Raw genomic sequence first — 14,636 nt, 5'->3', positions numbered from 1 at the left:
AAATAAAACTAAATATAGCCTTTTAAATTTAATTTAGTTTAATTTAGTTTAGTTTAATTTAGTTTTCACCGATTTAACTTAAACGATGAATCGCGTGTAAAGTTTGCTTTCGTGCTCTTTACGATTACACATTATTCTTAATAGAGGAGATATGATCTTTATATTAAAGAGGTATTTATTTTATTGTTTTATTTTATTTTATTTTATTTTATTTTTCTTTTTATATATATATGTATATACATTTCTTTTTTTATCAAAGCAAAAACGATTCCGTTGAAATCTATCGAACCTTCCATTTATTTCAAATACACGTGAAACGTATACTGAAATAGAGAATCCAAATGAAAACCTTATTTTTAGAAAGAGAGATAAGAGGGATTCTCGTGGAAGTGAATCCTTCAATGAAAATACAGAGGAAAGCTTGGAATAGAGCCGTGATGTGGCCATGGGAAAGATAAGATGCGCGAAATTCAATAACAATAGCGAGAGCATGTCGGCCCTTCAAAGCATATGGTACTTCCCGCAGCGGCGGCAGCTTCCACAGTGGTTCGCTACGGTGCATCCAGCTAAATCATTATCTTGTCAGGGTTGATGTATTGCTCCTACGATATGGTCATTACCACGGTCATTAGCACAGCTGCGGCGAAGCGCCGGACAAGATATTTAAACCGTACGATTCTTCTCGATATTAGTATTTTACATTTTACATCCTACTCGCAAGTTTTTCCTTTTGTTGTTATTCTTATTGTTATTAATTAATTGTGTAAGAATTTTAATCAAATTTCTATTAGAACTTTTCCTTTTTCACGTATCTTATATTATTGTGAAATATATAAAATGCTATTATATATTCTATTGATCTAAAAGAAATGATAAATCAATATTTGTATATTTTTCTATCAAATCACTTTCTCAATTCTTATAAAAAATATTCAATTTGTTTGTTTAATATTTAAACAAATTGAGATATTGATATTTCCATGTAAAATGATGTCAGGAGCTAATAGAAAATATACAAAAGAAAAATCTTTTTCTCTCTCTTTCTTGAAAAGATGGAAAGGATTATTTCTGTATCGAAATTTGATGAAAATATTACTCATTAAACGAATCAGTATTTTTCTTCTATTCTTTGATAATACGATAAAAAAAAAAAAAAAAAAAAAAAAAAGAAAAAGAAAAGAAAAAAAATCTTCACAAGGAGTAAAATACAAAAACTTCTTTCTGGGCTATTCTCTTAAAGACTTGAAGAAACGTTTTTCGGCACGCGAGCGTGTAATCTCCCCCTTCTCGAAACAGTCTATTTAGTGGTATATTCTATCGTATCAGGAATCAGTCCTGTGATTCGTAGCTTCGAATCACAGTCAACCGGTCCCCTCTCGGCCTTCAATGAGGAGATTCTCTCTTTCTCTCTCTCTCTCTCTCTCTCTCTCTCTCTCTCTCTCTCTCTCTCTCTCTTTCTCTCTCTCTCTCTGTCCCGGGTATTATTCAGCCAATATGCACCTGATGCCATTAAAGTACTCGATGATGGTTCTTCTCGATAAGCCGAAGATAAACGCCTGGATAAACGCGTACGTACGGTTTATATACCAATAGATTTTCCGATTCACTTGGCTTGGCGATTCGTTCGTTCATTCGTTCATACGTTCGTTCGTTCATTCGTTCGTTTGTCGAGAAAGCCATCCGTTAGTTCCCACGTACCTTTGGCTATGACGAAGAAAAGGTAAAAGGACTCAAGTTATCCTAACTTTCGTTAGTCCTTGTCGAGGGATAAAAGATAGATATCCTTATACGAGGAATCAACAGGAAGCTTTACAATCGAAGGAATTTTTCGAGTGACAAACGCGATCTCCAAGCTCGACAATAAAAGTGAATTATAGAGACAGGATCATCTAACGATATACAAAGTAATCATATTTTTTCTCTTTACTAATCATATTATAACCTGCATTATTTTATATCGTTATTGCATTCTAAATTGTTCTGCAATGTGTTCATCAACAAAACATTTAATTTATATGTACGCTCGGAAATATATATTTATGTAAATCTTTATCTAATGTAAATATTAAATCAAATACAAGATTATAAAATATTAAACTATAATCTCATAATGCTCACCGATATTGCTGATCCAATTGAGCTTTCTCGATTCTCTTGTCTTTGGCTCGACGATTTTGAAACCATATCTTAATCTGTGTTTCCGTCAATCTCAAAGACGCAGCCAGTTCAAACCTTCGACCTCTCGATATGTATTCGCCCCTTCGATATTCAATTTCCAAGCGCAATGTTTGTTCTCCGCTGAATGTTGTCCTTTGCCTTCTTGGTCGGCCTTCCTTTCTTCTACGACGTGCGACTGTATATTGCGTAAAAAATTCATAAGACAAATTTATTTACTTAAACAAAATGATAAGAGAAAAAAGTATTTTGGCATAAAAAAAAAAGTATTCGTATTTGTTTTTCAAAGTCTGTTATTTTGTTTTTAAAACATCGATCATTTTTATTTAAATTAATTTGATCAATCTTTTACACACGTTTAATTATTTCCATTTGCAATAATTTTTTACTTACTATTTCAAGGCATATTAAGAATATCATATTAAATAATTCATTCTATATGCTATACAATATTAAATGCATATATATGTATATATATATATATATTATTCATACGTTATTTATTAATGGTGTAATGATTGGAAGCAAAAAATAAATATCAAATAGATTCGAGATTTATTGTCGAAGGTACACGTTCTATCCGGACACGATTATTAATGGTATAATGATTAAAAGTAAAAAATAAATATCAAATAGATTCAAGATTTATCGTCGAAGGTACACGTTCTATCCGGACACGATGGTAATCCGATGCCATAACCGCAATCCATATTGTAGGATAATTAGGATGTGAGGGATAAATGATACCGGAAGTCAGATGCACGAGGCTTCGTACAATCTGGTTCAGGATGGAAATTGGATCCTAATTGCTCCTTGAACCCTACTCAACGGATCGCGTAGATGTTCACACTTTAGAGAAAGGAGTGCTTACGAAGCGTTATCGTAAAACTCGTCTATCTTGAAATATCGAACGAAATCTTTTTTTTTTTTTCAGAATTTGTAGTTTACAAAATTTAATAATTTAATATTATATACTATGTATTAATGAATGAATGAATGAATTAATTTATATATAAATGATCTTTATCGTATGTGTTAGTTTTGAAAAGAACGAATTAATAATGTTTCTGATATACATATGTTTGTAATTAATGGAAAACTTAAATTTACTATTATTTTATACGTTTAATATATATATATATATATATATATATATATATATACGTTAAAACAGTATCATATATTTATATTTTATATCTCGTCGTAAATGTTCTTTACGGAGGAATAAATTTCATCTTTTATATGTACGTCGACTAAAACGCGTTACATTATACCGGTAGGTTTACATTAATGAATATTACAGGAGAAACTGGAAGGAGCGAGACCAAACGAAACGGATTTGACAATAACGATAACAACTTATCGCGCCTCGATGAGTTCATTGTCATATGATTTATCTCTCCCTTTCTCTTCTCCTTCCCTCCTTCTCTTAGTCTCTCTCTCTCTCTCTCCCTCTTTCTTTCTCTCTCTCTCTCTCTCTCTCTCTCTCTCTCTCTCTCTCTCTCTCTCTCTCTCTCTCTATCTATCTATCTATCTTTTGCTTTTTACTTTTACCTCTAAAACTCGCGTCAGAATAAAAGCGCGGTGATGACGGATATTATGTATTTTGAGATCACATTTCTCGAATGTTAAATTTAAAAGAAGTGAAAAGTTATAAGTATAGTCAGATAACTTCTAATGATTTTCTTATACACATAACTATGTATACATATATATGTATGTGTATGCATATATATATGTATATATAAATTAATGACGTTCAAGAAATTGCACATAATAATATAATAAAAAAAAAATACTTTAAGCGAGGAAAATAAAAAAAAGAAAATGAATAAATATAAAAAAAAAGTAGTGTAATAAAAATGTATCCATTATTTTGGTGATAATGATAACATTTCATTAATGGAACAGGAAAATAATAATAATTTGATAAAATATTATTCGATAATATATTTGATTTGTTCCGAGTGACCAGGGATCTTTCGTGGCGCCTGTCGTGACAACGGCTTAAGGCCAGAGGAGTGGAGTTGGTTTGAGGAAATATAGCAATGCATATTCTACATTGAGATTCGGCCAACTGCGTTTCGTAATCTCATCACAATATCGCCACGAGGTGGCGAAGCGGGATAAACCCTCCCCAATGTGTGCACGTATACGTGTGTATTTATTGTAACAACGACTCACAATGACGAAATCTCAGGCGAACAGTGAAATTTTTAAATCCATTTTCTTCCACCCACTCTCTCTCTCTCTCTCTCTCTTCTTTTTATCTCTATTTCGTTTTCTGCATATCTGTTAAATTTGTTACTAATTTTCGTTTTAAATCTTTTCGTGGTATTTCTACGTTAAGAGGTTTGCCATATAAAACGACGGACATAATTATCGTTTAAGAATGATCTGACACGGATTTACGAAAAAAAAATAAAAAAATAAAAACATTCTTAATTTATTTATCAAAAAGATAATATAAAATTTGTTATCTAACATATCCAAAACTTTATTATTATCATAGATTTATCTATGATATAAATGTATTCTTTACTACCCCTTCCCAAATTCATCGAGAATTTATCCGATTTATATAGAGTTCTCGATCTCTCTTCTGATTTTATTATAGAAGCATTCACAACGCGATGTACGAGAATATGCAGGTTTTGTTAGCAAGTGAATACGACGTGCACTTCCAAAGGTCCGAGGATTCGAAGTTTCCACGGTAAGCCGGGGACAGCCGTCTTTGCCGTAACAGGAATATACATACGCGTTTTGAATAAACGCATGTCCTATCGGCATAAGCAGATTTGACGAAGTCGTGCTATGATGAAGACACGCACGTCCGTTCTTCCTTCAGCAACTACCATTCGAGTAAAGTATCTTTGATAAAGACTCTTGTACCATAGTCCATACGGCTATCATTTCGATTCGTCTTTGACATTTATCGAATCTCGTTTCGTATTTCTTCGTTACAATTACTTTCTCTTGAACTCGTTATAATCGTAATATAAGATGATATAAATAATAGTTTTATATGTTATTCAAATATATGCGTATTAGTTAACTTCAATTGTTATGTGAAATTTTCTATTTTTACATTTGATGAAATAAAAAATTTTTACTTTTTGAATTTTCGATTTTTCCTTTTATTTCTCTTAAGAGAAATCTTTTAATATTTATATATTTTACGTTTATTATATAAATGTAGATTTATATATATATTTCTTATTTTAAAATAAAAATATGCAATACCTACGTAAAAATGAATAGATAAATAAATATGCGACTATTGAAATATACCGTAAGATTTAGAATAATTTTATAAATTTATTCATGACGTGATATTTTAAAAGTGTGTGTTGACATCGAAGGTATAAAACAAAACAAAAAAAATACTTACGGAAGGCAGAGAATCCTTGCAAATGATGATCCGTTGCCGGATGATTTGTTAAGCCATGAAGATGCGGAGGAAGTACGGAAGGATGTGCGAGTTGCGTCAGGTGCAGTGTGTGATTAGGGGTACCGGGAAAAAATGTGTGAGATAAAAAGGGTATTCCTAAGGTCGGTAGCCGAGAATCCTTTTCAGATATTTTTGCATCCTCTTTAGGTATTCTCAATCTCTCAGGATCTTGGGTTTTATTATCTTCTCTCGCAATCGTTTCCGTTATATTATTCGCCTGGCATACACAAGATTTAGACACAAACTAATTCTGATTCATCTTTTGTATAAATAAATATATAACAATGATATTTTATAATTACTTAATAAATTATAATATTTTTTATTATATTTAAATCATCAAAAATCCTATCGTAAATCGAGCTATTTTACGAATTTAATATATAGGATATTCCATATAACTAGAACAACTTTTATCTACGTGAAAATATTACATTTAACGAAAAAAATCTAAGACATGTTGTGTCATCGAAAGAGGATCTCATATAGCTATGTCCATTTTTTCTATTGCTTCTTATGATTTTCAACATTTAACGATGTTCTTTAATTTTTTAAACAGAACACAATTTTTTAAAGTAAAATTTAACATTAACAAATATATCTAAATGGTTTCAATTACCACTCTATATATTCTGAACGAAAAAAAATTTTTTTCAACAAAAGAAATAATAAAACACTTACTTGTGTAATATCATCATGAGGAGAGGAACGCAAAGTTTCCGAATCAGAATTCGCGGTTTTTTCGCAGACGTTCACTCTTGTTGAAGATTCCAAATTTGTCCTTGATTTCGATTCCTCCACTTCCTCATTCACTTTCTTCGTCGATTCCAAATGACCATAGATACGAGCGAAGAACCGTCGAGGAGATGACGGTCTTCCTGTTTTCGTCGACATTTAATTCACTACGATAACGACGGGTTTTTCCTTAAGAATTCCAAAGATATTTGAAGAGATCCAAGAATTGACAGCATGAAAGAATGGTAGTAATAAAAAAAGGGACTATATTAAATCAACTCTATATAATATATATCTTTCTATTTATCTATCAAATTTTCTGTTGCCTTTAAAAAGATCTGTTTTTTCTTTTTCTATCTTTTCATAAAAGTGGCACGCTTTATCATCCCTTTACACCACGAATCCATTATTCTCTCAACACTTCATAGATTTCATCACCATAAGCGAATCCTTTCCCATATAAAAAAAAGATTTCAAACATATTATATCAACGAGGATCTATTTTCTTTCTCTCTTTCTCTCTCTCTCTCTCTCTCTCTCTTTTTCTCTGCCTGCACCATTTAAAATAACATCCCCCTTAATGTTTAATCGCAGAAAATATAATAAAAAAGAATTATGCCGAAATCGATATCTCAAGTATGTCAAACTTGAAAAACGGCGCGATTTCAAAAAACGAAAAACTTGTAAGAAGGTGGTCCGGTACGAGGTAACGCGCGCATCTGAATCACCTTGGTTGCACGTCCATTCTCTCACCTCGTGGTGCGTATCTCGACAGTAGAAGGGACTGTTCGTTGGTAACATTACTCTCCCTACTCCACTATGCGATTCCCCACCATCGATACTCCAGCCCCCATCCACTCTCAGCCTCCTTCTAATCCCCGTTGTCGTTCCTTGCACCGCCCCTTCTCACGAAACGCTCCCGTATAGGTACACTTTCTCCCTCTTGTATTAATGCTCGTCGCACGATCCATAGTATAAGGTTTCAACTTGAAGCGATCACGTTCAAGAAAATTGTTCCTCGCGTTAATTATCAATCATTCGTTTTAATACAAATTTAACTTTCATTCGATTTTTATCTATCAAAGAAGTTTACGATTACTCTGATCGCTAATATCATTCATATAAATTGCTAGATTATTTATTCGTGCGTATTATTTATATCAGTAAGTGAATTGTTTAAACTACGAAGTAACTTTTTTAAAATTTGAAAATTTATATAAAATATTTTATTTTTTCTGTCTATTTATAATTCATCGTTCTTAAAAGTATTCGTTTTGTTAACATGGGATAATAAACAATGGCAAGATATAATGTAATATTCCATAAAGAAATAAGCCATTCGTATTGTTATCATCTATATCAATATTAAATCTTTTTCAATTAGATCTCTCTTATTTTTTAAAACTTATCTTACCCTCGGTACTTCGTCATCATTAGACGTTCTCGAAGGGTGGCCTTTTATTCGTGAGAAGAAAATTGAAAAATTCTTCTCAACGTTTCACCGACGATAAAAGGGTGCTTGATTTGTAATTTCTTAGCGTCTTCGAAGGATCTTTTATTTAGATGCAGCTTGGTAATATCTTGCGTATTCACGGTCAACTGCACAATGAACAATTCATCGGCCGGCATTCTTTTCTCGTTCATTGATCGAGGGGATTCGCAGTTTCTTATTAACGATACTGTATCCTTTCATTCGTAGTTCTTTTATTTTTTTTCCTTGCAAACAGACGGTTTTTATACAAAAGCTGTATATATTATACGTTCATCACGGAATCGCCAATATTTCGCAAGATGATATATTGACTTATGAAAATCGTACGATTTTTACGTTATTGTCTCGTTAGAAACAGAAAAGAAAAGAAAAAGAAAAGAAAAGAGTCTCTGTGATCCAAAAAATGATACATAGAAAGGTGTTTACTACTGTTCTCTTCGTTTAATTAATAGTAACTTTAATTTAATTTAATTACAATAATAGTTCACTTAAAATTAATCAAAACTATTTTGAATATCGGTAAAAAAAAAAGAGAAAAAAAAAGAAAAAAGAAAAAAAATTTATTCTATTATATAAACATATATACGGAGAAAGAAACTTGTTCTTGATTTTAACATTGACTATTCTATTCTAATGCGTATAATTGAAAAATTACGATTACGATAAAGAGAGATACTATTAAATTTTTATTGGATAAATATAATTATAAATGATTCATATTTGATCATTAGTAATAATATCAATGATAAACGGAAAAAGGAATGCTATTTTCCTTAATAAGTATCGCTTTCTCTAAAACGATATCAACTTAAAACAGTGCAGAGAACGATATTAATTGTGACGTCGGTGGATGTAATCGATATGGGAGAGTAATAATCGTAATACAATAACAATGGAATATGAACAAAAGGTATCAGAGATCGTTGAGACGATATATATACTGTTCTTGGTTGTTACGATGTGCGCATGTCATTCGTTCAACGAATCCCTATTGGTTCTTTCCTAATTACATTGATTTCCGACGTATTTCCGATTGGTCCATGAATGAGCTACCATAACGTCGCACTGGCGACGGGTTAACCAGTGCAGATAATTTCTCGCATAAAGGTGAAACAATCCAATCCAATTTATATCGAATACATACGGAATATTTTTCCCTCTCTCTCTCTCTCTCTCTCTCTCTATCTCTATTCCTTTCTCTCTTTCTCTCTTCCTTTTCCTCTCTCTCTCTCTCTTTCTCTCGTCATCTCTCTCTCTCTCTCTTGCGTTTATTTTGTTAAACCACAGCGTTGATGTTCTTCCGTATTGAATCATTTTCGATTTACCGAGCGTAAAACGTTGCTAGATCAAAGAAATAACATCGATCTTTGTTTACTTCGAAATATCGATGACTCTCTTGTAACAGCATTGCTTTTATCGTATAATTGCACTATTCAAAAAGAACGATCAGCGATGTGTTCTTGAACGTTAAGAAGAAAAAAAAGAACAGTCGATCTAAACACGCGTTGAATATCTCGAGAATCATAGAAAAACAGCTCGGATTTTTTGACTTCTTGCGTAAAAGACTTACTAGCGGTCTTCTTGTAAAAATTCGTGCCATGTTTCGTATGTATAATTAATTATATCATTTTCAAAGTGTATACATTGAAAAATCGTATGTCATTGTTAATCACAATATGACTCGATTGCAAGAAACACGAAGTTCACCCTGTGAGAATATCTTTAAAGATATTTCAAAGACTCAAAGAAGCAAGTTGTCAAAAATTTATCCAAAAAGTACTGGGAATTTAGAAACACCACAAGACTCGCATTCTCGAGAGTATCGTAAGTCTATTTTAATACGATTTTTATAACCTATTCAATCGAACGATATTTATTCGTTTTATATTTAACGAATATAGATCGATCTCTCGATAATGAATACGTGGAAGATCTTAACGAAGCATCTAATCTGATCAATCAGGATTCTGAAATACCAAAAGAACGATGGATCGCTTTGGCTTTATTTGGTATACTAAGTTGCAGTCAGTGTTGCATATGGAATACATGGGGTCCTATAACAATATCCACGATGATAGCGTTTACAACTTGGCAAAAATATCACGTAGCTCTTTTATCCGATTGGGGCTGTATAACGTATATCACTTTTTGTTTTCCTTGTTGTTGGTTTTTGTATAGAAAAGGTGAAAATTTATTTGCATTCATAATAATGTTTAGAAATTAGAAATATTAAATTTATATAATTTGTTAAGATTAATTATACTATAATATTAGGTTTGGTAGCACCTATAAGAATGGCAGCGATCCTTTCAGCGTTAGCAGCCTTTGTCAGATGTTTCTCTTGCGACGAAACGATCTTCACTATGTAGGTACGCCGAGAAATCTAATAAAATGACTTTTATAAATATACAACTAACAGGATGCAATATGTTATATGATGAATGTGGATATATCGTGTTATATCTATTCAGAACGGCACATACCGCGGCCATCTTAAATGGTCTGTCCGGGGTAATCATTGGTCCAGCTACAGCCCTGGTGTCTGCTGTTTGGTTCCCACGTGGAGAACGCACCACCGCAACCGGTGATAATCTCTTTAATATAATTAATATCATAGTTCGCCCGTTGTTCTCCCTCGAAACGGTAAAACGAGAGATGGAATCTAATTTCAAGCGAAACGACGGCCTTCCATATTTCAGTTAACTGAAGAGAAAGTCATTATATATATATATATATATATATATATATATATATATATATATATATAATGAATTTTACATTTTCATGGGTCTCATAGCTGGATAACAATCAATAGCCTATGTCTCATTCAGTCAATAGCTAATGTCTCATTCGACGTAATATATAAAATAATTATCTACGATTAAAATATTATACAATTTTTCAGGTATATCTTCCGCTTGTAATCAATTTGGCATGGCCGTATCTTATTTGATAGGGCCAGCTGTTGTGGATACAAAAATTCCGACTAATAATACAATATTAAATAAGAAAACATATAGAAACTTGAGAATGTACTCTCGTAAGGAACGTTATTATTTTCGTTCACCGAGACGAACAACGTTCGATACAAGATCATCTTCGAATAATAATCATATACAAACGATTCTTCGTGTACAAATTATGTCGTTAATGAGAATCGGTAATAAATTTTTATCCATTATTATTAATGTTTCTAAATAATATAATATCAATTGTTGTTTTTTATTATTTTCAGAATTTGTAATTCAATCTCTCGTCGTAGTCGGAATCCTATCATTTTTTCCAAACCATCCTAACTCTTTTGTTGATTCCGTAGATATGTCTTCTCGTTTAAGTCTGATAGATTCGATCTTACTTCTTCTCAAGTAATTAAGTATTTATATTTCCTTTTTTAATTCATATGACGTTATTATTGTTATTGTTATATTTTTGTTTTTTATTATATAAAAAAATTTTATTGGCGAAGTTCGATTTAGTAAACCTCCGTACATACGTCAAATCATTATTTGTATTATAAACGTGATTGCGATTGTTTGTCGCAATGAAAGAAGTTAATTAATTTTATCAAATAAATTGTACAATTGATTGCAAATTTAAAAGATATGCTCTTATACTTATATATTGATATACCGTTTCAAGTCCCTTTGGCGCAGAGGATAGCGCGTTGGACTTCTAATCCAAAGGTCGTGGGTTCGATCCCCACAAGGGATGGTTCTTTTTTTTTTTATCTATTGGAAAGAACTATTTTCTTTTGTTCTTTTATAACGTTACTTTTAATTATTGTTTAATACAAATGATGGAATTTAAATAACAATAATATTTTTTATTTTTTTTACATAAGAAAGAAGAATATGTGGCAATTATGTTTAGCAGCTGCGTTTAGTCAAGGTGTGACCGGACCGTGGCTCAGTATGATCACTATAACATTCGATTCAATGGTTACACAAGTAAATTCAGTCATTCCTTCGTAACTTTTCATATGTATATAACAAAATTGACTATAATGTTATAACAATATTTGTTATAACATAACTGACTATAATGTTATAATAGATACATATGTGTGTTATATCTGAATACGCAGGAGGAAGCAGATAAACTTGCTTTTTGGACTATCATTTCTGGCAGCGTTATTAGCTTGGTGGCTTCTCGAGTGGCCGATATTTTTCAAGGTCATCTCAGGATCGGTCTTTATATATTGCTAATGATATCCGTTATAATGTTTCTCTGGATTTTATTGCTTGAAAATCGAATCTTAATATTTCGTAAGGAAGAACTTTACGCTGCTGTAATACTCGGGATGTCGGCCAGTTGGTCCACCCCCGCCTTGTTTCTTGAACTTGCTTCTGAAATTGCATTTCCTGTTTCGGAAGCCATCGTAGGCGGATATATGATATTCTTGGCAAATTTGATAGGAACTGTATTTTATTTTTCTTATTTTATACCTGGAATCGGTAAGCGATATATAATGATATTGAATGTCGATAAAGAAGTTCACAAGGTATAGAAAAAATATATGTATTCCTTTATCTTCATTACAGGTGATCGATGTTCAACATATTGTGTTTTTGGAAGTTTATTAACCGCAACAATTCTCGTAATTTATGTAAAAGAAGAATATAATCGTACGAAATCAGAGTAAGTATATTAAAGGACAATATTATTTTTGAATATATATATATATATATATATATATATATATATATATATATATTCAAACATAAAGATCAAACATTATGTAATAATATAATATTAAATATTATTAATTTTTATTATATAATAGGCTTAGCAAAACCTACAGAAGTGAGAGTAATAACCAAGAAAAAAGAAAGATTAGAAAAAATAGTAAAGAAAAAAGAAATACTATACGTTCTTGAAGAGTGATTGTGATATATATTAGTTACGTGATACATTATCAAATTTTATATTAAAATATATCATTTTTTGATTTAACTAGATGGCAGTATGATTCAATGCTATAAATTCGGTCGGTAACAATCCTTGAATCAAGTATCGTTAATTCTTGTGTTCAAAGGATATCTAGTCGCCGAATTAATTTTAAATTTAAGTTTTAAGATTCGAAGAAAAGATCGCCTTTAAATCCAAATCTTATCGTCAGAGTATGTATTTCACATTCTTTCTTAAAGGATTATAATTCAACGAAAAATTTTTTAAAAATAAAAGCCAATAACGTTTTAGGTTATTTTTTAAAAGTATATTAATTTGTGATTTAAAAAATAAACTACTATACTATATGCATAATAACATTTAAATTTTACTCTATTTTTTATTTGTACGAATGTTTAGCAACAAAAATATTTTGACAAGTATTTATGAAATGATTTAACAAAAATAACGGAGAAATATTTATTTAATAATATTTTATAAATTATATCCATCGATTAACTTTGACAATTAACAAGTTAGTTTACATTTGCACTTCGACCAGTGCACATCGATTTGCTCTCTTTTAAACGTGAAAACTCCTAAATTAATACTATCGATAATTTTTCAATTATTTAAACAATACTTAAAATACATGTAGTACAATAAACTAATATTTAAACAATTGTAGATTCATTTAAACACTATAAAGAAACAAACAAGCGAGAAACTAAAAATAATTTTAAAATAAAATTCCAATCCTTAAAAGTTTTAAACTGGCGGTGGTTGGCCTTGTGCAATATAAACATAAACGGTCCTTCGATTAACTTTGACGATTCGTGAGTTAGTTTATCCTTGCACTTCGTCCAGTGCATATCGATTTGCTCTCTTTTAAACGTGAAAACTCCTAAATTAATACTATCGATAATTTTTCAATTATTTAAACAATACTTAATATACATGTAGTACAATAAACTAATATTTAAACAATTGTATATTCATTTAAACACCATAAAAAAAGAAACAAGCGAGAAACTAAAAATAATTTTAAAATAAAATTCCAATTCTTAATAATTTTAAACTGGCGGTGGCTGGCCTTGTGCAATATAAACATAAACGGTCCAGCGATTAACTTTGACGATTCGTGAGTTAGTTTATCTTTGCACTTCGTCCAGTGTACATCGACTTGTTCTCTTCTAAACGCTAAAGCTTATAAATTATTAATTTCGGTTATTTTATAATTATTTCAACGCTTTTTATTACACGCGGGATAGAATAGAGTAATATTTAAACATCAGTACATTTATTTAAACATTAAAAAGTCTGAATCGCGCTCGGAACTTAAAATAATTTTAATATAATTTTCTTTTACTTTAAATTTTTAAATTCGGAGTAGTTGGCTCGTGTAATATAAACATAAACGAACTTTTTCACGACTTTGACAGTCCGCGAGTTAGTTTTCTCTCGGTCTTCAACCTGTACACATCGCGATTCTCTTTTCCAAACGCTAAAGCTTATAAATTAATATTTTCGGTAATTTTATAATTATTTAAATGATATTTTTTGCAGGTGGGATAGAAAAGAGTAATATGTATACAATAGTACATTTATTTAAACATTAAAATACTGAATCGCGCTCGGGACTTAAAATAATTATAATATAATTTTCCTTTACTTTAAATTTTTAAATTCGGAGTAGTTGGCTCGTGTAATATAAACATAAACGAACTTTTTCACGACTTTGACAGTCCGCGAGTTAGTTTTCTTTCGGTCTTCGACCTGTACACATCGCGATTCTCTTTTCTAAACGCTAAAGCTTATAAATTAATAGTTTCGGTAATTTTATAATTATTTCAACGCTTTTTATTACACGCGGGATAGAATAGAGTAATATTTGAA

At 31.0% G+C, this 14,636-nt stretch overlaps 2 protein-coding genes and 1 non-coding gene across 3 annotated transcripts in view; 2 read left to right on the top strand and 1 right to left on the bottom strand.

Annotated features, from left to right (window-relative positions):
* LOC118440685 (homeobox protein rough) overlaps positions 1-14,636 on the bottom strand; it is a 40,979-nt gene that overhangs the window by 293 nt on the left and 26,050 nt on the right. Inside the window, exons 3-5 of the mRNA XM_085658162.1 lie at positions 6,308-6,550; positions 5,567-5,843; positions 2,119-2,353 (exon numbers count right to left, since the gene is read on the bottom strand). Of these exons, the coding sequence (XP_085514288.1) occupies positions 2,119-2,353; positions 5,567-5,843; positions 6,308-6,520 (725 nt within the window). The 5' untranslated portion in view covers positions 6,521-6,550. The remainder of the gene's footprint in view (positions 1-2,118; positions 2,354-5,566; positions 5,844-6,307; positions 6,551-14,636) is intronic.
* Positions 9,530-12,730, top strand: LOC118440452 (solute carrier family 49 member 4-like). Its single transcript, XM_085658347.1, has 10 exons — positions 9,530-9,677; positions 9,755-10,036; positions 10,128-10,218; positions 10,325-10,437; positions 10,759-11,013; positions 11,089-11,218; positions 11,695-11,800; positions 11,938-12,307; positions 12,395-12,491; positions 12,637-12,730. Exons 1-10 carry the CDS (start codon positions 9,530-9,532, stop codon positions 12,728-12,730), a joined length of 1,686 nt encoding a protein of 561 aa, XP_085514473.1.
* TRNAR-UCU (transfer RNA arginine (anticodon UCU)) lies at positions 11,492-11,564 on the top strand. Its single transcript has one exon. It is a non-coding gene; the product is annotated as a tRNA-Arg (tRNA).

This window comes from Vespa mandarinia, chromosome 7 (assembly GCF_050613455.1).
Source record: "Vespa mandarinia isolate Hongniang chromosome 7, ASM5061345v1, whole genome shotgun sequence".
Taxonomy (NCBI): domain Eukaryota; kingdom Metazoa; phylum Arthropoda; class Insecta; order Hymenoptera; family Vespidae; genus Vespa; species Vespa mandarinia.
Note: the sequence above shows the minus strand (reverse complement) of the source record. Positions and strands in the feature narration are given on the sequence as shown.

Excerpts from the sequence above, each read along its gene's own strand:
- LOC118440452 (XM_085658347.1), top strand. The coding sequence starts at position 9,530 with ATGACTCGATTGCAAGAAACACGAAGTTCACCCTGTGAGAATATCTTT. Across the intron at positions 11,219-11,694 it reads TCGATCTTACTTCTTCTCAA|AAAGAAGAATATGTGGCAAT; the intron begins GTAATTAAGTAT and ends TTTTTACATAAG. Across the intron at positions 12,492-12,636 it reads TATAATCGTACGAAATCAGA|GCTTAGCAAAACCTACAGAA; the intron begins GTAAGTATATTA and ends ATTATATAATAG.